The 23,717-nt window shown below is 42.5% G+C and overlaps 1 protein-coding gene across 4 annotated transcripts in view; it reads right to left on the reverse strand.

Moving 5' to 3' along the window:
- Window positions 1–23,717, reverse strand: part of KHDRBS3 (KH RNA binding domain containing, signal transduction associated 3) — a 194,355-nt gene that overhangs the window by 102,112 nt on the left and 68,526 nt on the right. For all 4 annotated transcript variants that reach the window (XR_006820274.1, XM_046018882.1, XM_046018870.1 and 1 more), the window contains exons 3-4: window positions 6,646–6,762; window positions 178–324 (exon numbers count right to left, since the gene is read on the reverse strand). Coding sequence is in view for 3 of the 4 variants with exons in the window: in XM_046018882.1 (XP_045874838.1) it covers window positions 178–324; window positions 6,646–6,762 (264 nt within the window). In the remaining variant the exon portion in view is untranslated. The remainder of the gene's footprint in view (window positions 1–177; window positions 325–6,645; window positions 6,763–23,717) is intronic.

The raw sequence follows: 23,717 nt of genomic DNA on the forward strand, positions 1-23,717 counted from the left end.
ATCTCATCTCTTTAAAAATGCCTTGCCTCATTTATGAATAAAGAAAAATGCCAATTCCCAGGGACACTTTTAACAAAGTGCTGTGCAAATAATACTTACTGATAGGAATTACCAGGGATTAAAATAAAGGAAGGACTTTCAAAGTACAAATTAACTATCAAGAAAAACTGTACTAACAGGAATGAGGAACTTTTTGATTTCTTCCAGTGCGTGTCCCATCCGGGCATATGCTTCCGCTGGTGGAGCGAAGACTTCAATGAGAACATGGAGGTCATCATTGAGGTGAAAGTACTTTGCCTCTCCACTTTTCCTCAACTCTTCTTCCTGAAGAAAGAAAAACCATGCTTAAAAGGGTGTCTGTGTAAGAAGAGACAAGGAACGCTACACAGCGCTGATTGAGCATGCAGCCATCACAGAAGGTTCACTCAAGGGCAAGCACCCGAAGGAGGAAGGATTAAAACATAAATCTGATCCTGTCATGCCTACCTTCCATGAAAACACCCAAGGCTTCAAGATTCTATTGGAATAAGTCTCAGCTCCTGCCTCTGGCCTAGAGGGAGACCCTCTGCCATGTGCTCCGGCTGCTTTGTCTCCTCCCGTCTCCCCCAGCCTGACACCTCTCCAGGGGCTGCTCAGACCCCCGGTCCAGCCAGCTCATCTCCTAAGCTCCCTCTACACTGGTTACGGTGAGTATCCATGATGCTGCCACAAACCATTTCCACCGTCAAATTACTGAAAATACCTATTGTTTACTTGATTATTATCTAATTTTCCTCACTGGAGGTGATCGCAAAAGAACAAAAACCTGATTGTCTTCTTTGACGCTCATTTTCCTTGTCTAGAAAAGTGCTTGCTATACAGCTGACACTCCACAACTATTTCTGAATAGGTAAACATTATTCATTGTTTCTATGTTCATATTCAAAAAAAAATTTCTATATGCCAGGCCCTGTATCTGAGGATAAACCGTGAAAAAAATAAATGAAAGATTTTATCACAGGATTTTACAAAATTATGATACACATTAAAAATAAAGGTTTTATGCCTTGAGAGAAACTTCCAGTCACAAGCTTTATAAAGTATCCCATCTTTGAGAAGGGGCCTTCAATCAATAACTCTTAATAATAGTCACATTTTGGGGGACATATCATGTGATAAGTGTTTTAAATGCATTTTTCACTGATTCCTTACACGAACTTTTAAAACAGATGGCGCAAATCCACAGCCCCTCCCCATACACAGTTCTAAAACTTAATAGATTTTGAAAATTGGTTTTTTGTTTTTATAATTTTGGACAATAAAGCCTGATTTCCACTAAATGTGAAACAAAAAAAAATAAATAAAGGTTTTTTTTGTTTGTTTGTTTACATAATGAAATTCAGGGGGAAAAAAGAGGAGGAATAAAACCTACACCAGTCAGCAAGAGACAAATGATTTTGGTCCATTATTTTCTCCTAACTAGCATTCATTATAGTGGCAAATGACAAAACCTGGGTCTTTTAAAAGTCTTTGTTTCCAACATTCAAATCATACAGACAGATTAAGATGAGTAGGTATCTACATCTAGAGTGATTTCCAAAACAGGGCAACCTCCCTAGCCTCTCTAAAATACCAAACCATGAGAAGGAGAACCTTAGAACTCCTGGCAACAACACCTTTTAATTCCACCACGGGCCAAGAGGTCAAAGAGGCACAAGCTCCCTTGACTTCTCCACTAAAGCCTTCAACTGGTGTTACTTCACTAATCTGATTGCTTTTAAAGAAAGAGAGATCTCCGTCTAGAGCATGACTAGGACATGGGGTTTTGAGTCAGATATGCCCAAAGCGTAGCCGTGCCAGACACCAGGTGTATCTGTTTAGACTGTCAAAATGCAATCCAACCCTTAATTTGAAAAATCAGGTTGGTGTTAACATAAGTGTATTAATACAGGACCACTGAGAAGAGTGAAAGGACCAACTTCCCATAAATGCCTAGTGAAGGAGATCACGTACGTACACCCAGCACCCTGCTTTACACACGCCACGGCTGAGTCTATGCCAGCTTCCTTCGCATTTACAGAAAGTAGGTCAGAAACTGAAGGAAAAATATTTGAAGCAAGGAGAGCGAATATAAGCTACCATAATATCCTCTGCATTTCCTTCACACTTGGTCACGCATAAGAAGAATGGTTCTTTTAGGCCAACTATAGACTATTTATTCTAATCAGAACACTTTCCATCCCTTGATCTGATACTCTGCCTTTCAGAGCTGTTTTTTGTTGTTGTTGTTGTTGTTTGTTTGTTTTTAAAAATTTTATTCATTTATTTGACAGACGGAGATCACAAGCAGGCAGAGAGGCAGGCAGAGAGAGAGGAGGAAGAAGGCTTCCTGCCGAGCAGAGAGCCCGATGCGGGGCTCGATCCCAGCACCCCGGGACCATGACCTGAGCCGAAGGCAGAGGCTTTAACCCACTGAGCCACCCAGGCGCCCCTCAGAGCTTAAGTTTTAAACTTCACAGAACCGAATTTTACGTTCAACAGTTCACTTCTGAAAAGCCTAAGCTGCTGACGTAAACACTGTTAACCTACTGGAATACGGCATCGCACTGGGACACTCACGAGAGTCTGTGACTGACTCACAGGGCAGCGCTCTGCCACTGCTGCCGCAGATGGAAACAGGAAGGCAGGCCTCCTTAGCCCAGCCTGCTGCCCTCATCTCCACACAGCGAGGGGCGTTACCGCTCCTTTCCTGGGTTAGCGGGGACAGGCACTATGGAGTTTGGGGAAGAACGCAGACTTTGTTTGGAGTTCTGCTTTCAAATCGCAGATTCAACATGGACTGTATAATTTTGGACAGGTTACTCTATCATCTTTGAAGAGGTGATTTTCAGTCAAGAGTAACAGTATAGTATCTGCTGCTCAGAGGGTTTTTGTAGTAATAAAGTTATCAGAATAGTAATTAGGAGTTATTAGTAATATACAGGCATTGTAGTAAAAAAGGAGTTTCATGTTTAAAGACATAAAAGTCTTTAGAACTATGCTTAGTACATAATAAACACTCAATAAATGATGACAGCAGTATTAATTATCCTATCATTCTAGAACACAGACAATAAGGGCAAAACAGCTAGCATGCTCTGCAAACTGAAGGCTCGACAGACCACAGCATTACAGTGATTATTATGCCACATAACCAACTGACACAAGTCAGTAGTGACTCCCAAAATTTCATCAATGTAGAAAATACAAGAATAAAATGAATTATGGTCTCATTAGAATTTAGATAGTGAACACTTTGAAAAGCTAAAAGATGAGATTTTAATAGTAATGGAAATCTCTTTAGCAATAAACATTAGTAACTGAGAACTTCTGCAGACTAAAAGGAACAACAGAAATCAGCATTCAAGAGTTCTGGCAGTGAGGATCCCCGTGGTCTCCGCTTCTGCAGCAAGCCTGTGACTTGAGTTATGACCTATGGTGACATCATTGAAATGCTTTGGAAGGTGTGACCGTTGGCCACGTGGGGCAGAGGACGGCCACAGTATGACGCGCAAAAGGAAAACAGGCAGGGGGAGTAGGTAAAAATGTACTGAAGAGTTCTAAAAAGAAAACGACTGACTCAAGACTTGACATGATGAGTTCAAGTCTGAAAGAGCCAGAAGTCTAGAGAGTTTACTGCTTATGGCCACAGGCTGACAGGAGCCAACAAGCAGAAGCAGAGTTGAAACCTGCTCCTGAAGGACAAGACAGACTGCCCGGCCCCTCTTCTGTGAGGTTTAGGAAAATGTCCGGAGAACACTGAAGATCTGAGAACTGGACTGGCAACATTTGGGAGGATTCGAACAATGCTTAGTGTTCAAATGAAAAGCCCAACTGAGCCTTCCGCAGGGGCAGAAGCCTGTCTGCTGAAATTTTTCCTACCTTGTTCTGAATAGCCAAGGTAGTTCCTTGAAAGGAAATGACAATTCTCAGGCTTTTTTTTTTTTTTTTAAGATTTTATTTATTTATTTGAAAGAGAGAGCAAGAGGAGAGAGCATGTACATAAATTGGGGGGAGGGCAGAAGAAGACAGAGAAGCAGGCTCCCCATAGAACAGGGGGCCAGACAAGTTCAGGACCCTAGGACTATGGCCTGAGCAGAAGGCAGCCACTTAACCAACTGAGCCACCCAGGTGCCCCCCTTTATTACTGTTTCTTGGTATGACCTCCTGGTCTAGGATCAGATCCTTGCTTGCCCCGGGGATGCAGAGAATAAGAAAGCTAATAATAACTGTGAACACCTCCTGTGTACATGTGACACTTCCTCCTTGTCTTCCCAACATGGACCAGGGGTCTTTTCCTAGAGTGACTATGCACTGAAAAGAAGAAATATCCAGAAAGCCTGAGGATTAACAAGCTTGACTCTGAGCACTCGCTGTTCCACTGAAGGCCACTGGTGATGGGGGGGGGGGGGGGTCTATGTGGTCGAGATATAAAGGACTTCTCATCCTGTCCCTTGACAGCAGCTCTGTTGGACTGTAAGCCCCAATGTATGCTACTTCCCAGTTCCTGGTTGTCCTGATGGAATGGAAATGATCAGCCACTTACGTTACAGAATCTCTATAAAGATTCTCAGACCAATGTGGTCAAGGACACAGAAATGAGAGGATTAGTAAAGTGCTGGTAAGTGGTCTAGGAAAGCAGCCTAGACCCGCTGAGTGTGTGAGAGAACAGGGTGCCCCACGCAATGAAGAGCGGGCGCTCAGTGACCAGGGAGACAAAGGGACTCATTTTAGTAGATGGCAAAGCACCTCATTCCCCAGCCACCTCAGTGCTACTCAAGGGACTCGAACAAAGTGTCTTTGGTGACACAGAGAGAGATTATATATCACTTCACAACACAGACTCCCCTTCAGAAAGGACTTGCCTACTGCACTCCTGAATGCCCGAACACCAACAGCACAGACAGCCCTTAAAACGACAACATAATATGGAACCACCACCAAGCCCTGAGAGCAAGGTGATGATATTTAGAATCCTTTTTATTACATGGCTAGCCACGCACTTGCTATTACTTGGACATACAATCTAGCTAGAGACGTGCCTTCCCGGCTTCCTTTGTACAGTAAAACTATCCGTGGATCCCTGACCGCTGCCACCGTCTGCCACAAAATGTTGCTTCTGACCAAAAAAACTCCCTTAACAGCAAACAAAATAAGCAGTATGTTCACGAATTTCCTTGGTCATATCATGTACTTGATGACCAGATGGCCTTACTGAAGACCTAATTAAGGTAGCAGCAAGGATGGGCTAGATTCCTACAAGTTGTACAAAACTTCTGACCAACTGACCAATATGGTTCCTTTCACTCCAGCTTCCAGAACAGATGAGTCAGGGAATCGAAGTAACATCATCTGTGACAGCAAGGCTTAGTAGGTAGTGAGCCTAACCTGGCCATGCATTAGAATCAGCTCAAACACCCACAGAAAATTCCTTTTGAGGTTCTATCCTTAAAAGTCTGTATGGGAATCTATATTTTAAAACCACACTCCATGTGAGTATGATATGTAGCCCTATTTTAATCAAATAATTCAATCAATTTTTAATTTAATATTTAATTTTTAATCAAATTAATATTTAATCAAATAATCAAATCAAACTTCGCTGATTAACCCAGATAATATACTCAGGTTCTCTAAATCTGTTTTTTTACATGTCATCTAAGGAAAATGTTATACATCTTCCATCATTTTTCTAGGGATAACACAGAGTAACACAATCACAGCAGCTGTCCGACAAACAAATGGCAGCCACTTTTTATTATAAAAGCCTTTGTCTAAATGGACTTTTTTGTGCATGCCAGGAGGCTGGATTTTGTCTAAATAACTTTCTTGCCTGACACAATCATTGTTCAACATTTCATGGAAAGTGACCACTGAATGTGGATTTGGTTTTCAGTAACATCAATCTTTCACAGCGACAGAGCAACAAAATTATAACAGAGAGCAATGTAAGTGATAACACATTATGAAATGTGAAAATTTCTTTCAGAAGTGGTATATTTAAGAAAGTGATCAATAAAAATAACTCAGTAATTTTAGGTTCCTACAAAAAAAAAAAAGCAGCAGTTAGCAGGAATAGAACCAACTAGAGCTACTGTGTGTGAGACTACAAAGCCACTTTTAAAACATTTAAAATCAATTTTAACTTGATAAAATGTATAGGGTATCAAACGGAGGGCAAAAAGAGCAAATCCAAGCATATTCTTTATAAATGCAACTATGTGAAATACAGGCATAGAAAAAAAGCCAGCAGGAACTCATCCAAGATGCAAACAGTGGCACGTAGACTGCAGTTAACTTTGATTTCTCTTTGTGGAAATTTCCGTATCGCTGTACTTTCTACGAGGTATTGCTTGTATGGTCAAAACCTCAGGCATTGCTACTGCATTTTACAAACGAATATAAGTTACAGACGTACATGTAGGACATCATATATTCTGAGACTGGCCCGAGTGACTCAGTTTTCTACACAGTATCAGAAACTCATCACTGTATACAACATTTTCATATAATTTCATTTGCAATCTTAGCTAGCTCTAATATAATTTGTATTAATCCAATGGATAACCTAATAGCGCATTATGTGACTTGTCTCCAAAGTAGCCATTTGTCTATGATGAATGTTACCTTTGCCTTGTCTCGCATGGAACCTTTCCCAAGGATGGACATTTTTGTCAAGGTTTCTTCTTGTAAACGCTTCAGAGAATTGCCACGGGGACCCAAAAGTTTCCCCACAAAGTTGAACTAGGGAAAAAACAAACAAACCAAAATTGTAACATTCAAATCTGAAAGTAATTTATTAATCTTAAATGTCAGTAAACACTACAATATGCTATACATCACTAATCAATGCCAAATAAATAAGTTCTTGCGATATGCCTTGCACTGTACAGTTTTCCATAAAGCACATATAATGGGGCTAAAAGTTGCAAAGTAAAAACCAATCATTTCAATGATGGCTAGATTTAACAAATTATAAATTAAGCTAATTCCCAGAAATCCTAGGTTGCTAACCCGACAATTTTAACACACATTTGACTTCAGCCGTGGGTGGGGAAGAGGTAAGGTGCTCTAGGCTGGTCACTGTGGAGGGTCTGGGTCCTTCCACCTAGTCAGCACCTGAGCTTGGTTAGTCAACCAGGGAGCGTGCTGGCCTAGGCAAGTTCTCAAGCATTCAGTGGCTCACAAAGCCTCAGGACAGAATCCATCTATCTCTTCTAAAATAACTAGCTATGAAAATGATGACAAATTATTTAGTCTTGATTCTTGGGTTCTTTATTTAATAAGCAGAGCAGAAGTGAATTCATTAACAGTATTGCCTCTGAGGCTACACTGCCATAGTTTTAAAACCTGGCCTTTCCATTTACCAGCTGAGTAACCCAGCTACTTAACTGGGTAACTTGACCTCTCTGTACGTTGGGTTCCTCGTATATAAAAGGAGAACGGTGAAAGACAACAGAACGTAGCCCCATAAGGCTGTTAGGAATATTAAAGGTGTCCATGTAAATGAATCAGAACAATGCTTAACAGAACCGATAATAAATATATCTTGAATGAAAGGATTATAATCAGGAATTTCATACAACTTTTATGCCTTACCATGATTAAGGTAAGTCAAGAATACTTCTTGTTCCCAGAAAGAAAGTTAGCCCTACTGACGGAGAGGGCAACTGTTCTTTGGCAAGATTCCCGATTACAAACAAACTCAAGCAGCTGCTGCTTTGGGATCAGCTCTCCGCCATGACCTGTGCCATTGCTGCGTTATGGCTGTTTTTAAGAGAGAATTGTTCCTCAATTTCCCTATAGTGATTGAAGTAATTTTCTTAAAGTATGTACTTTTAAAAAGTCAAAATGGTATTTTTTTTCTTGGCCTACTTTTAATTTTACTGGTCTTCAAAGAAAACTCAAACATCTACAGTATTTTTAACCTTCACACGTAAGTATTTTTTTGCTTTTTAAATTTAAGTCAATCACTTTTTAAAAATATAGAAATGTTACATATTAAGTTAAAAATATCAAATAATAAAACATGGGGGGAAAAATCAGTGTCTCCACCTACCCATCTCTACCTTATTCTTGGTCCCCCATTTACTCTGCTTCATCTTTCTGGAAATTCTACTATTTGGCTATTAGGATCTCCCGAGCTGGAACTCTAAATTTCTCTCTTATTTTTCTTCTTTTCCTCTCACCTTCTCTCTCTGTTTTACTTTCTGGGGGATTTAAGTACATTTCCTACATATCTATTGATTTTTCCATTTCTGCTATCAAATGTTTAACTACTAATAGTATTTTCTTTTATTTGTTCTTTTTTTTACAACATTTTAAAAACATTTTATGGAGGTGATATAAAGTCTCATATTTCTGAAGATATTAATGGCAGAGCCGCCCCCCCCACCCCCCCGCCCCGAGCTTATAGCATCTGCTTCCTCCAACAGATTCATATTTCCTGAATTGGTCTCTTTCTACAGTATGAGCTTTCCTCAAGTGACCAGTAATCCTCCGCTGCCTGTTCTTTTAGGCTCCAAAACAGTAGCTGAAGTCCTGCTTCCATCCACAGGATCTGACAATTGGACTTGACAATTCACTTTAAGACAGGAGGCCAGTATTTTCATCAAGAGTTACGCAAATATTAGTATCTGTGTTTCTCTGCTCTTGGCCTAGATAAGCATTACCCTGAATAGGAATTCCCCAATCTCCCAGAAGGAGGTATCAGCTTGGCTGCTGATTCCCACTGGGGAATGCTGGGATTCCCACTAGTAGGTATACACACCTTTATTTAAGGAAAATAATTTCCTCATTTTCAGTGTGGCATCTCTTGGCCTCAGTCATATCTCTCTGGGTCTTAGAGCCCAAGCCCTCTTTATTCAACCCCTTCAGGCAGTCTCTAGCCTGCTGCAGTTAAGACGGCAGATGCCTGGTTTTATCAGTGAGGAAGAGCATCAGTGGTCTAAACACTTCTCACCCAAACTTAGAACCTAGTCACTCCCTTCTTCAGTCCTGCCCATCAGTCCACTTTTTCAATAACTGGTGTCCAGGATTCCTCAGTCTTCTCAAGCTATTTCTGTACTAACACGCCTGTTTCCGGGACACTTTCTCTTGGCCTGTAAGCCCAAATTCTGCGTTCTCTTTTTGCCTAAGTGATTACCATGTGTCCATTTATTTTGAAGCCACAACTTCACTCCTATCGTTGGCCTGTTATTGCCTCAGCCTTCCATCCTTGTCTTTGAGGATTTATGCCTCTTTTCTTCATTTATATTCATTTTGGCAGGTTTCAAAGATGGCTTAAGACGAAATTTGTGGTTGAGAAGCCATACTTACATCACACCTTTAATAGCTAAATATTTCCCCACTAAAAAAAACTAAGACACCTTAGAAATCATCCAGTGCAAACATCTAATTTTATACTGATGAGGAAACTGACGTCCACAGAATGATATGACTTATTCAAGGTCACTTGCAGAACTCTATATAAGAAGGAAAAACATTTTTATAATTTTATATGCCTTTCGGAGTTTTCTTTCTGCATTTAATTTCTATTAACCTTTCGTTCAAAAAAGGACATAAATGAGCGTTTTGACAGTCAGAAACATGTTCACTCCCTTCTCTGTTCAAGCACGTATTATGCAGGAGTTACATGTCCCAGGTCAAGTCACAGTCATGAGTCCCAGACTTCATCTACAACACAAGGACTGTACAGCCTACTGACTAATAGATCAGTAAATATGAATTAAAGAGAGAAAGGTATAAAAAATCACCTAACAGAGCAACCAACAGACTGTGCATATTCCATGCCAAATTAGTAATAAATTGATGAATTCAACTATTATGGACATACATAAATTTATATGAACAATACCCACTGATTACCGGAAACTGACTCCCCCTCCATCCGCAAAGCTACCAAGGAAGCCAGCACACTGAAATGGCAGGACTGTGCCCAGGCCACCCAGGTGAGTCACGGAGTTGGCCTCTGACTGGAGGTCACGAGAGTCTGAGGTTTAGAACCGAGAGTGCGGACACTCATGTCCTTACTGCTGAGTCACAACGATGGCAATGCGCCCGGCTGCTCGGTGGTCGGGTTCTCAAGCCCTGAGTGCATCACCTCCCCAGGGAATCTGCAAATACTTAGCACTTCTGTTTTGTGGTCACGATGAAGTAGGCCAGTACTGGCATTTAGTGGGCAAAGGCCAAGGATATCACACACCGGAGACGGATGGAACTGCCCTTCGCAAGGAAGATGTGTCCTGTGTACAATGTCAGTTTTGTCCCTACTGAGAAACACCACTAGGGACAACAGTCACTGACTGGCTCCTCTCTCTTTCTTCAGCTTTAAGTCCCTGTTGCTGTCCTGCTTGCAGATTACGAGTTCCATTTCTCCATAGATTCCACTAGGCACCCTACATACTTGGAAAAACAAACCAAAACTTAAGCTAGCCCAGGTTCATACTTGCAGCAAGAAAAGGTCTGAGTGACACTGACTGAATATATGTTTTGGATTCCTCAGACAACATGAACAATACACAGATCAGGCGGATGGCTATCTCATTTGCTCTGAGTACTAGGACCATCCTCCTGGAGCTCCCGGGCCAGAGCCTTCTGAAGCACTGGGGTGTCCTCTTACCAGCAGTGTGACCAAGGCAGTTCCTCAGCCTTCCTGGTCCTCAGGAAGTCAAGTCATGGCTTATGAGAGACCTCACACTGAAGGGTTATCAGGAAAATTAAGGTGCATCAGGTCAGTGCTGAGCGCTGGGAGGATGCTGAATTTAACCCAACCCTGTGCTCCTGAATAAGAGTGACGACAAAGACAAGCTCAGGCCCTTTTCCATTTCTAGGAATGGCTCATTGCAATGAACTACTCCTCCCCAGGTGATTTAGGTAGGACTTGTCACTGTCCACCTACGACAAAGCCAGACAGAGACCCTTTAAATCCACATTCTCTGCCCCACCAAAGATTAGCTGACCTGTTTGTCCCCACTAATCAATCAGAAAATGTCCACTAACCTGACCTGATCAAACTTCAGGGAAGTTCTCCCTTTCCTCAGGCCCCTCAATATGACCCACCAGCAATCTAGGCCAGCATACAACCCCTGAAAGACACCCACCCCCCTTCAGGCGCCAGCCTCAAGGGGAACGTACTCCGATCTCCCTTCGTGCTGCCTCCACCCACTCCTCCCACTCCCCCCACCTTTGCCATCTGAGTGATCTCATGAGGCACAGATCTTCTCTTTATTACAAGGCCCCCGTCCTGCTCTTGTAATAATACTTTCAAATAAAGTCTTTCCTTAACTGAAGTCAGGATCTGATTTTTGACAACCATATTCTAAAAATGAGAATGTAACATATTTTAACTTTCAATTTTATTAACAATTTTATTTGTGATACAGATGTAGTGAAAAGAAGGGTCATATGCATCCCAATGCTCATAGCAGCAATACCCACAATTGCCAAACTGTGAAAAGAGCCAAGATGACCTTCAACAGATGAATGGATAAGATGTGGTCCATATATTCAATGGAGTATTACACAGCCATCAGAAAGGATGAATACCCAACTTCTGCATCAACATGAACAGAACTGGAGGAGATTACACTAAGTTAAGTAAGTCAAGTGGAGAAAGTCAATTATCATATGGTCTCACTTATTTGTGAGCATAAGGAATAGCATGGAGGACACTAGGAGAAGGGAAAAATGAAGGGATAGAAATTGGCATGGGAGACGAACCATGAGAGGCTATGGACTCTGAGAAAAATTCTGAGGGTTTTAGAGGGGAGGCAGGAGGGGTGATGGGTGAGCCTGGGGACGGGTATTAAGGAGGGCACCGACTGCATGGAGCACTGGGTGTTATCCGCAAACAATCAATTATAGAACATGACATCAAAAAACTAATGATGTACTGTATGGTGACTAACATAACATAATAAAAAATAAATAAATAAATAAATAATTTTATTTGTGTCTAGATTTGAATAAAAGGTGAAAGTGATATTTCCAAAGCAAATTATATTTTTCCAGATGTCAATTATTACATTATAAATATATTACCGTATTACAAGTGTTACAGTTGTAAATAGGAAACTTTTCAAAGATGGTAAACTAACTTAGAGTTTTCACTGCATAATGTATAAGGTCCCACCATTATGTTCTTTGTTGGAAAAGACTAAATGCTTTTCTGAACTGGCTTTAATTGGTTTAAACAACATTTGTGATGTGACACTGTTCCTCAGGGAGCAATTACACTTAAGCTGTCATTTCATAAACAACTAGGCCTCAAGAACATGTCACTATCTTCATCAAAAGGTCCCCTTAATTGGGTGCTCACCAAAAAGTCGGTTAGTCCAACAAAGGGCTGCTTTATTGACCTCCAACTCAACCCTACTGCTGAACTTGTAACCTGGGCCCACGCAGCATCAAACGTTGTGTTCCAGAGCTCCCGGGCCCAGGCAGCCGCCCTGCCGTAGGACCCTGACTCTAGCCAGGAACCTGACATTCACTCCGTGATGGCAGTGATGGGGCCTTTGGTGCCTACAGCTCCAACACCTGTGCAGAGGGAGCATTTCATAAATGCTCACTGGACCCATGAGAGCTCACCGGTTTCACCTCCTCGATGTCTCTCACAATCTACTTCACTGCAGTCACACCACAAGCTCCCAGCCCCGGCCACCATGCTCGCTCACCTCGGCTGCCGCAGAATCCTTTCACCGAATCCACCTCTGTCTCCTCAGTCAGCACAGAGCTCTTCACACGAAGCTCACCTGGATACATCTCTGATTCAAATACAACCCCCAGCCATCTTCAGGGTCATTTCCCAGTGTCCTGCCTCTGCTGAGCACGGCTCCTGCCCTCCTCTCTGGCTCCACTACTCTCCTGCTTTTGACTTCAGCCATTTCTGGTTCTCAAAACTACCAAGAACTACCCATTTCAGCTCAGATGCAGAGCTGAATAGAAGGTCCCTCTTGCCCTGTGAGTCAGGAAGAGAGCTGGACAGAATGCAGGTTAACTCCCAAGCCCCGGGGCAAACACCAAGTGGGTGTGGGGGCACCAAGGCAGAGTTCAGGTGCCTGCAGGGAGAAGAGAGCCTCCAGCATTTGCTTCTTTGCTTACCTGGGGTGGGTTCGCCTGAGAGCGCAGAAGCCCGAAAAGCTACAGAATTAGAGGAGTGGACACTTCCTTAAAGGTCTTTTGCACAGAAATTCCACACTCCTGCCCCAGCCTCCAAGTGTTCACAGGAAGATCAGAGGGCAGGAAGACTCCCGAGGCCACTCCCCTACATGCCATGTGGGCGAAGGAAGCAGCCACTGCTGAGATCTGCTCAGACCCATGCCCTCATAACCACCCCCCCCCCCAGAACAAAAGCTTTATCTGCAGGAGCAAGGACAAGACCACTTTACTCTGTTTTTTAAAAATATTGCCAAAGTCAACAAAGCATGTAGTTAGATCAGGTTCCAGCCCTCAGGAGGTGTTAGGACTACTACATGCTGGTGAAGAGGCAAGCACTTTCCAGGGGCCAAGTGGAAAAGAGAAAGAGCTGATGGACCTGCTCACACGGAGTTGCACGTCCAGCAATAAGAGCCCTGTGACAAGTACAGCTTACACAAAGACAACCACGCTGACGAGCTGGCAGGGAGCACCCAGGGCGGTGGATGAAAGCACCTGAGAATGTCCCGGTGCTCATGGAGGGCTGGCCCATGACAGCTGCACGGGAGCTGTGTGCTGAGCAAGGGTGTGGGTCACTGTTCCCTGCAATGTGACCAGCTAGTGCAAAAGCCCTGGGGCACAGCAGGGCTTCTGAGAACCAAGAAGCTGGCAGCCTGAGGGGAGCAGAGCGAGTCGGGGCTGGAAGGAAGAGGGTCAGAGACAGCCAGCAGGCCTCACAGGCCACTGTCAAGAATCCGGACTTAATTCTGAGTTTAAAATATAGATGGCAATCCGGATGGTTTCATTTTCTTTTTGCATTTTGGTCACTGCTTAACTGTTCTCTGTTGATAGGAACTCACTCCTAAGGATGCCAAACTCCACACTTGAGGGAAAGTGAGCGCCAGGGGACAAAGTACATGCCCGGCCACCTGCTAACGGCCAGTCCCTGCTAACGGCCAGTCCCTGCTCACAGCCCATCCCTGCTCACAGCATACTCCATCTCCCAGGCCCAGAGGGCTCCTGCTGTGGGGGCCTCCCAGCATCCTCCTTCTGCTCCTGCTTTCCCCTGTGACTTATCAAGCCAGATTTTAGGATACTGTCTTTTTATGTAGATTCCCGAGTGGAGGGAATGTATTTTACTCAACTCTGAAACAAACATCTTAATTCGCATCTCCACTCTCAAGACACTGCTACACAGAAGGGAGCCGTGCTTAAAAAAAAAAAAAAAAAAAAAAAAAGACAGGATCAACAAAAAGAAAAGAATAAGCTTGTGAGCCCTGGGACCAGAGCTCTAGTGTCCTGGTAACACTGTTTTATTCTGGGAAACCCACAGCTGTTACCAGCTGTATCACAAAACAGAAAGCACTCTTCGGCACAAGAGGAAGAGGTTCCAAGGGTCAGGTGCTGTCTGGGTGGAGTCCCTCCTGGTCACAGTGACGGAAATGCTCACAAGTGGTACGGGGCCTTCCCTGACTATAACTGAACTTTCTAATGCTCCCTGCACCTCTCCCGTTTTACTTAAACGCATTTTACTATTTCATCGCCAAAATGAAACCTGAGCTAACCCTGACACTTGCTAAAAGCAACCCCTTCGGTCCATGACGGCCCTTCTCCCCCTCATAGCCCTGCCACTCCACCCCTACAGCCCTGGCCTGCAGCCGACACATGCACACACAGGTCATCTCACACACCCGGCCTGACCTGGAAGCGAGAAAAGCACGCTTTAAAGCTATTTTGGTTATCTACAGCTACACTACAGCTACAAACTAACCCAAAACTTAATGGCTGTCAACAATAACCATTGATTTACTTGCTCACAATTCAGCAACCTGAGCCCCAGGCGGGGTTCTATGTGGCAACAGCCAGATCAGCCGGGGCAGGGAAGACCCACTCTCAAGATGGCTTTTTCCCATGTCCGTCACCACTGATGGTGGCTGTCAGCTGGGGTCCTCAGTTCTCCCTGTTTTCACTGATTCTACTCCACCTAGGTATCCCGGGTTCCCACTTACCCTCAAGTGGTCTCAAGCTGGCAGAGCTTCCTCCTGGCCTATGGCTCCCAAGATCAGAAAAGGAGAAGCTGCCCATTCCCCTTAAAGCACAGGCCAGAAGTCGGCATCACATTACTCTGCTGCAAGTTCTCACAGGAAGGCTGCTGCAAGGTCAGGGCAGACTCAAAGGAAGGGCAGGGAGTGATCGCTGGGAGCAGAGCACAGCACAGAGAACAAGGACAAAGCAGTCATTTATCAAAAAGTTAAGCTTTCATAGCCTCAAACATCAGTCTTTTCTAGGCCTAGTAATGTACCTGCCTACTTATTTTTCCCTAATGGGGGCAGAGGTTGTGACCCTCTGAGGGCAGAGAGCCTGTCTCATTCATCTGTGCAGCAACTCAACAACTGTGTACGACAGCACCTAGCTTCTAACAGGCAAGCAGTGTCTTGTCCATTCAAAGAGAATGATGAATGTCCATCAAAATTAATGCCCAGAGTGTAACAGTCACTACCCAGAGGTTTAACACAGTTTAGTTCGCTTAAAGAAAACCTAGAGTATGCCACACAAGCACAGATGGAAGGCAGATTTCTGGTATATGCGTCCTAAATGGCCAACAGCATCTTGTAATTGAGTGTCTTATAAAATCTAAAGTTCATTAAAATGCTTAAAAAGACAACTGAGAAAGACTACAAAATAATAGGGTAGCGCATCAGATAGACAGTATAGTCTAGTAATTCAGAGATGGGTCTGAAGTAGGACTGTGAAACAAAGGAGAGGATATAAAGAACTTTTTTAGATGCTTGGATACAGGAAGAAGTATATATCCCATTAATTTAAGTGCTAAGAAGATGTAACAGAGGAAGGAGGACAAAGGGAGCAGGTCACCAGTGATGGCGAATGCAAACGCACCCTTGGGCCTCTGCCTCAAGTATGGCAAGATCTTCCAGGACACAGCAAAGAACTATCCCCACAACTGGCTCCCACACCTCAAGGAGATACATAAATGTACACACACACACAACATGTATGTATGTGTGTACATGTGTGTATGTGTGTACATATGTGTATGTGTGTAGGCACTCATTTATTTTAAGATTCTGTATCTCTTCTATAATTGGTTAATGTTGCAAATACTTAGGGCGAAAGATTCATCATTAACCATACTGGTCACAGAGAAATAGTTCCAGTTTGAGAAGATTCTTCTTGTCATATCCAACTGGGTCACAGTTCTTTTTACTTTGTTGTAAGGCGGCGTGGACTAGGCATAGGGGAATGATCAGTGTTGCCATTTTTCTTGCTCATTTCAAATGTATTTGTAGACCTTTAATTCACAGTTTCTTTTGTAGTAATCTGTGCCCATTTAAAGGTAAATTTAACTAAAACTAGCTAATGTAGCCCACGAATCCATACCGAGGCACATAGTACAGCCTTATACCCTGATATGCTGAAAGAAAAGTAAGACCTAGAGAGACCTTCTACACCGTGGAACCCCCCACCTTACTGGAAGATGCGGCCTCCGTGTGCACAGAACTGCAGGCACTAACATGAACCCTGTAGTGGAATCCGCATTCACCTGGGTACTAAATACTAATATTAAGTTGAATTTTTTTAATAAAAGCATGGGCTCTGGAGCCAGATTTTTGGGATTCAAATGCTTGTTACTTAGTAACTGTGTAACCCTTAGCAAATTACTTCTCTATTCTTTTTTTTTTTTCCATATGTGAACAGATCATTCCTTCCTAAAGTTGTGAAGATTATTTACATGTAGTTAATATGTGTAAGATGCTGGAAAAGTGTTTGACACATAGAAAACCATAAGCTGGGCGCCTGGGTGACTCAGTGGGTTAAAGCCTCTGCCTTCGCTCAGATCATGATCCCAGGGTCCTGGGATCGAGCCCCACATCGGGCTCTCTGCTCGGCAGGGAGCCTGCTTCCCTTCCTCTCTCTCTGCCTGCCTCTCTGCCTGCTTGTGATCTCTCTGTCAAATAAATAAATAAAATCTTTAAAAAAAAAAAAAGAAAAAAAACCATAAGCTATATACATATACATTAAAATAGATGTTCTAGCAAGTGTTTCTAGCACCAAATATATTGTTGTGCATACATCCCACTTTGGAAAAATCACCCAAGCATCTGCTTTTACCTTACCCAGGAAAGAGAATTAAACCCTCAAGAAACACATTTTGTTCCTAATCTCCACACTCCTCTGATTCCCACCCAAGGGCAAGAATGGAAAGCAAAGAGTATATGAGATCTATCTTACATAACTGCCTTCGCTTGAAAGGAAAGACCAGATCACCACTTTTATTAGCTCTATGGGCCATTTTAGAGTCCAATAATGTAACCACTAACCCAACGGTTAGCAAAATAAATCCGTATTTTAGTTGATATTCAGAATACTCATCTTATTTGAATTAAACCAATGTCATAAATGCCAAACTCCAAACAACTTTAAACCTATTAACAGACTCGGAACCACGGTATCCACATGAAATGGAGTGGGTGCTACAGAAACAACATGCCTGTTTCTTAGCAGAGCTAGTGACTAAGTCGAGTTTTGGATTACTGACAGTAACTTCCATGATATCTCTACATAGATGAATTTCCCAAGAATAAAAGTCATGCCAAACTTGTTTAAACTTGTTTAAACATTCCAACCTTGTGTTTAAATCAATCATTCCTAAATTTTAAGAGGACTTTAAAGAGTAAGTTCTTTTAGAATACAGAACACCTTCCCCTATACATTCTAGTTTTGTGTCTCCGTTGGCATCAGTCTTCCAGGACTCCCTCCTGGCTACGTAAAATTCTGATGCCCAAGTACAGCACTGAAGGCTTTCCAGACTAGTTGTCATCACTCCAGTGATGGCTACAACCTACTATTTCCCATAATTAAATCATTCTGGCTCAATAGTTACTCTGCCTTCCCCTTTGATCTCTACTTATTTAACATCCTGAACTTACACTTAGCAACTAAATTTAATTCCATGTGCAATTCTTTCTCCAAAAATAGCTCTCTCTTACATGCTTAAATTCTTATAGTGTCTGTCTGCCTCTTATGTTAATTTAGTATTTACCCTATATTATTTAGTGAAATGTACTCTGTTTTTCCTATTAGAGTATCAATCCTTTGGGAGTAACTGGAACCCATAGTTGAGTCACCATTTTTCTTACATAAGAGTTTCTCAAGAAATACTTGTAGAATTAAAATTTACTTTATCCTGGGACAAATGGCACTAGTCAACACAGCTTTTATTGATTTTCTTTGCTGCAGAAATTATTGTGATCTAGTAAACCTACAGATAAAAATAATTATTTAAGTTTATTAATTTGCCAACCGCAAATCACTAAGTATTACTGGTAGTGAAGATTATTTGGTGCTGTTACAGTGATTGTAACTTTAACATAGTATTGACTTCTAAACGGCAAAGAGCTCAACTTATTTAGACATCAGCAACTCTAAAAATCAATGAAATATACAAAGAACTGCAGGAGATGATATGGGCAAAATCCATACATACAGGCATACAAAAATAATGTACAATATGAAATAATCTACATACTTTCCATCTCTATTCGCTCAAGGCTGGATTCTACTCCTTGGGTGGGCAGATGACAAAACAAATTAGAAAAAGCAAACTATCCAAAAATGAGTTTGAAATTTTAACCAGAAACTCCCAGACTTCAACATTCTGGCTGTGAGATTATGAATCTAAAGGCAAGAAACTGATCTGGACAAGAGTCTATTACATAAGATGGGTGAGGGACGACAGCATAAATTAAGGAGTAGTAATAGAATAAAAACATAGAGATGAATTGTAATTAATTGAGGAAGTAAAAATAATGGGTAAAAGTCATGGCATTTCAAGAGTGGACGGGGAGGAGGTAAATCAAGTAGAAGCTAGTAGACAAAAATCACACACCGATTTCAGGCCTGGGAACTTAGGTATGTATGTGTGTTGTCATTTAGTGAAATAAGAACACAGGAGAAGGTGTAGGTTTGCCAAAAAGAGGAGGAATTAAAGTCATAAAATTTGGTTATGCCTATGTTTCAGGAACATAAATAATGTTCTCCAAGAACACAGATTCTTTCAGGAGCCCTGTAATTTATGCCTGGCTGGTTTTGGAGTCCACTTACCAAATCTAAATCTAGGTTTAAGTGCTACTTTCCTGGCCAATAATCAAGAACTATAAAGAAAAATCAATCTATAAAGAATTAGAAAATTATTTAAAGCGAACAAAGGAAAAGTCACAGCATAAGATTTGAAATTTCTTAATATTTTTGAGTTGCTATCATATTTACAAATACCAATTTAAATAACTTTCTAATTATCATGATACCAAAATGTGTCACAAGATCACAATAGTGGGGAAAACAGGCTCTGCAGATGCACCCCTCCATCTCTACCTGTGACCGCACAGCTCTCGGCTCCCTGGGAGGTGTGGGCTGTTGAGATGGAGGGAGGTTGACCTGGATGGTTCATGGTCAAACAACAGCCTTACAGGTCAGCACATTCCCTGAGGTACTGGAGTCCAGAGTGGCCTTCCTACTTCATCATGGGGCCCCAAAGTTAATGCACAGCAGGAGGGAGACTAATAGCAACTTATCACAAATACATGTGTCCTGAAGTGATTATTTTTTAGTATCAGCCTTCCTTGATGCCAACAAGTTTCAAAATCCCCAATGGACACCAACATCAACTTTTGTAATGGTACCTAACATACATACATACAAGTACCACAATACAAGTATGCTATCACCTTATTTCTACAGCTAACCTACCAAATGGACACAAAAAATAAACATTATTTTCACATAAAGCCTCTGGAAAAATAGTATATGTCTCTGAAACTCAATTAGGAGTCACATAAAAGGCAAGTGTTAACCTACCAACATAACTGTCAAAATACTACTGTGGGAAATTTTTAAACCCATCAAGATTTCTATGAAATAGGTTTTTACCCTGTAGTAAATCCATGGACTTTTACTTGTCTGCAACGTGCTACATGCGAAAAATGCAAACCAACTTTTAAAAGAAAGTCTCTTTGAGCTTTAATTCAAAGTTCCAGGATGGAACATGTTTCTATAAGTACTTCTCTGTTCTCTCTCTCAAGACCCTTAGCCTAAGAGCTTCTGTGAAACAGGAAATAAATCAAATTCAAAATATGCTCATAATAGGAAGACACTCAATGTAATAAACCACGTTGATTAATATAATGTTACTTAAAAATAGTATACATATATTAGAATTAGTATTCATATATTAGAATAGATTAAACAACTAGCAAATTAAGGCCATTAATAAATCTAACTTAAACTTATAACTAAAAGTGACAGAATTTAACTCAGAACCCTAAATCTTAACAATCACCGTACAAAGGTCTCTCCCAAATTAACAATCGCAGGTCCATTTTTTCCCCAAAATGGAAATCTTTTTTATCCCAGTTACAAAAGTTGCACCAATTTGTTGAACATTAAAGTACAGATACGTAAAGCAGACCGCGGTTCACAGTCCTACCCTCTGCGTAGCATCTGCTCTAGAGTCAAGTGTCTTTTTTTTTCCCTAAATAACTGTCCACCTGGGATTGTTACCTGCTCTACACGTTGCCTCACCGTAGCAGACATCGGACCGCAGCAGCGCAGCATCGGGCTGTGCGATGCTGCACGGAGATGTAACCCACTTCCTCCGAGAGCCTGCTTTCCCGAACGCGCCCTGGAGTCCGCCGCCCCAGCACGACTCCGCGGGTTCCCAGCACGAGGCGCCTGGAGGAGCCCCGCATCCGCCCGCGCGGCTCACACGTCACTTCCTGTTGGGCCCCGCCCCCCTCGCTGGCCGGCCGGACCCCGCACTCCGCTCTCTGAACACTTTATCTATTACTACTCCATAAAAATCCGCACTTCTTACTGAAATTGCCCTGTTTAGCCAAATAAAATGGCTTATAACTTCACAACTGCTCTCTGCCCTGGGCCTCCCTGTCACGGCCGCCCCGCGACCTCGCCCCGTCTGACTTCCGACCCAGGCCCAGCTTCCTCAGAGACGGCGCGTCCCGGACGGCCTCTCCCAGTCAACAGGACCCTCCTCTGTCTGCCCGGAGCACGCGGCCCGTGAACCCCTCATGCTGCCTCACGGACACCAGGTTGTTCACATTAGGTGAATGGATGGATGGACGGATTCAGCGATGTGAAACGACAACCGCAACAACAGAACGGAAAATGGAATCCACAGAGGCCCTCTCGCTTCCGACGCTGACTTGGCACCCACGGTGCATCTAGCCGCTGCTCGGGACCCAGCGTAAGGGTTTCTCCACAGGAAGACGCTGGATAACAATTACTACAGCTTTAAGTCTTAAAAAACACCCCGTGAGACAGTGTTTGCTTTGAGTGTCCCACTTTACAAGCTCTGCCATACAACTCGAGGGTGAGTGTGTCTGAGCTCTGCATCCTAAACACTCACGTCCAGGGCTGCCCCCCGAAGAGCTGAAGTGGTTCACTGAGAGAAAAGAGTCAGCTAATGGAAATCCTTTCCCTGGATGGAGTCTCGCAAACAGCACTGCCCTCTTGCCCCAGCAGCTGAGGGTGCGTAGTCTCAGGTGACTGGGTGCCACACCACTCCGCCCACCATCTCCCCCTTCCTTCAGCTCGTCTACACACTGACACCAGCAGGAAAGCTTTTTCTTGGAACTGCTGCAAGTGCCAGATTAGCCTTCACAAAAGTCTGGCTTGAAACTCCCAGGCTCAATTTGGCGAAGCAGAAATATCTCTTCTCAGCGTTCTGGAAGCGGTGGAGTTCTAAGCAGCCTACTTCAGATATTGTATGTACTTGAAATAGACTCTGCTCTCTGTTAGACACAGAAATTATCATTTGTCTGCCCCCACTCTCATCAAGGCTGACAGTGAAAAACAATATTTGAGATTTTATTTCAGGTGCATTTACACCCATATTTTATTTCATACACTCGCTCATAATCACAAAGTATTAATTCCAGATTAATCAACTACCAGACTATGAACTATTTAAGGACACGAAGAGTGTCTGTTCATCTTTCTATCTACTGCATATTGTGCATATGGTGTGTCAAGCATAGTGGTCAATTTATAAGGTTTCCGTAAGCCAAGCTGTGTTTAGTAATGAATCTGCCTATGAAATGTTCACAACATAGTTTTCTCTTTTCTAAGAATATGTATCTTCAGTTCTGCAAGATGGCTCTGTAGGCGCCTAACAGGATGACCATTTATAGATAACAACTATAAATTCTTAAACTCCAGACAAAATACAAAAACCAATTGTCTGAAGCCTTTGGACAATGATCAAAAACAAGGGGATTCTGGAAGGGAGTCAAGACTTGGAAGACTGGGCCTGGACAAACTTACTGGTTTAGAGTTTTTAGCCTGGGTGGCAGAGTCTGAGGCAACCACAGTGCCGAAATGGGAGTGAGGGATACTAGGTAAGACAGAGTCAGAGACGGGGGGGGGGCGGGGGGGGGGCTCCAAATTTGTGTAAAAATCTGCCCAGATCTTGACCCCTAGGGCCCTGTTGCCAAAAGCAAAAGCAGAAGTCAAACTAAGAAAAGAACTGAACTGAGATGTGCACTTGACTCAACAAGTCTGCTGTCTGAATCCAAAGTCACCAACATTCCTCAAACAGCAGAACAGAATCCAGAGTCTTGACAACACAACACTCACTACCCCCAGGGTAAAATCCAAAATTACGTGACACACAAAAAACTGGAACACTATGCCTGACTATCAAGATAAGTTTATCAATTCAGGCCAAATCCAAGATGACTAGGATTTTAGAATTAGAGACTTTAAAGCACCTATTTTATCTGGACTCAATAACACAAAATAATGTAATGCCTATAATGAATAAAAAGCAGAAAATCACAGTAGAGAAAGAACATTTTTTACATACACATACTTGTATAGGAATCAAATAATAAATTCTGAAACAGATCGTTACAATACCTGATATAAAAATGTATCTGATGGGTTTAACAGGAAAATGAAGATAATGTAAGAGATAATCCACAAATTAAAGATACAGAAGTATAAGTTGATCTGAAGAATGGGGCAGGGAGAGGGGAACAGAGAAAAGAGATAGAGGAACCATTCTGAGAATATCAAAATGGTGACCATACGTGTAACTGGCTTCCAAAGGTGGAGAAAGAAAGGGGCATAAAAATATTTGAAAAAGTAATAGCTAAAATATTATGATGAAATAGATAAATCCCTTGTCAGGGGGTCGGAGGGGAGACCACAAAAGATGAAATGGAAATCTGATTAGCACCTGTGGAGGCCAAGAAAAACAAGGCCGTACCCACCTCGAGTCTAGCCCTGACATAAGTATAGCCATCTTGGCAAAGCAGAGGCTGGCACTTTGCACCCCCTCTCTACCCACTCCCCTCCCCTCCGTAGTATGTGTGACATTCCTCAGCCACCCCTGGCTGTCCTGGGGGAAAAGCAAATAGATAACTTGCAGAGATCACAATCCTGCAAGACAGGAGTCTCCCTCGGTTTACCAATGTCCTAGAGATTTACAAGAAAGAAGCTATCTTAACAACAGCACAATTTCCAGAGGC

Source organism: Meles meles, chromosome 1, assembly GCF_922984935.1.
Source record: "Meles meles chromosome 1, mMelMel3.1 paternal haplotype, whole genome shotgun sequence".
In the NCBI taxonomy this organism is placed as follows: Eukaryota; Metazoa; Chordata; class Mammalia; order Carnivora; family Mustelidae; genus Meles; species Meles meles.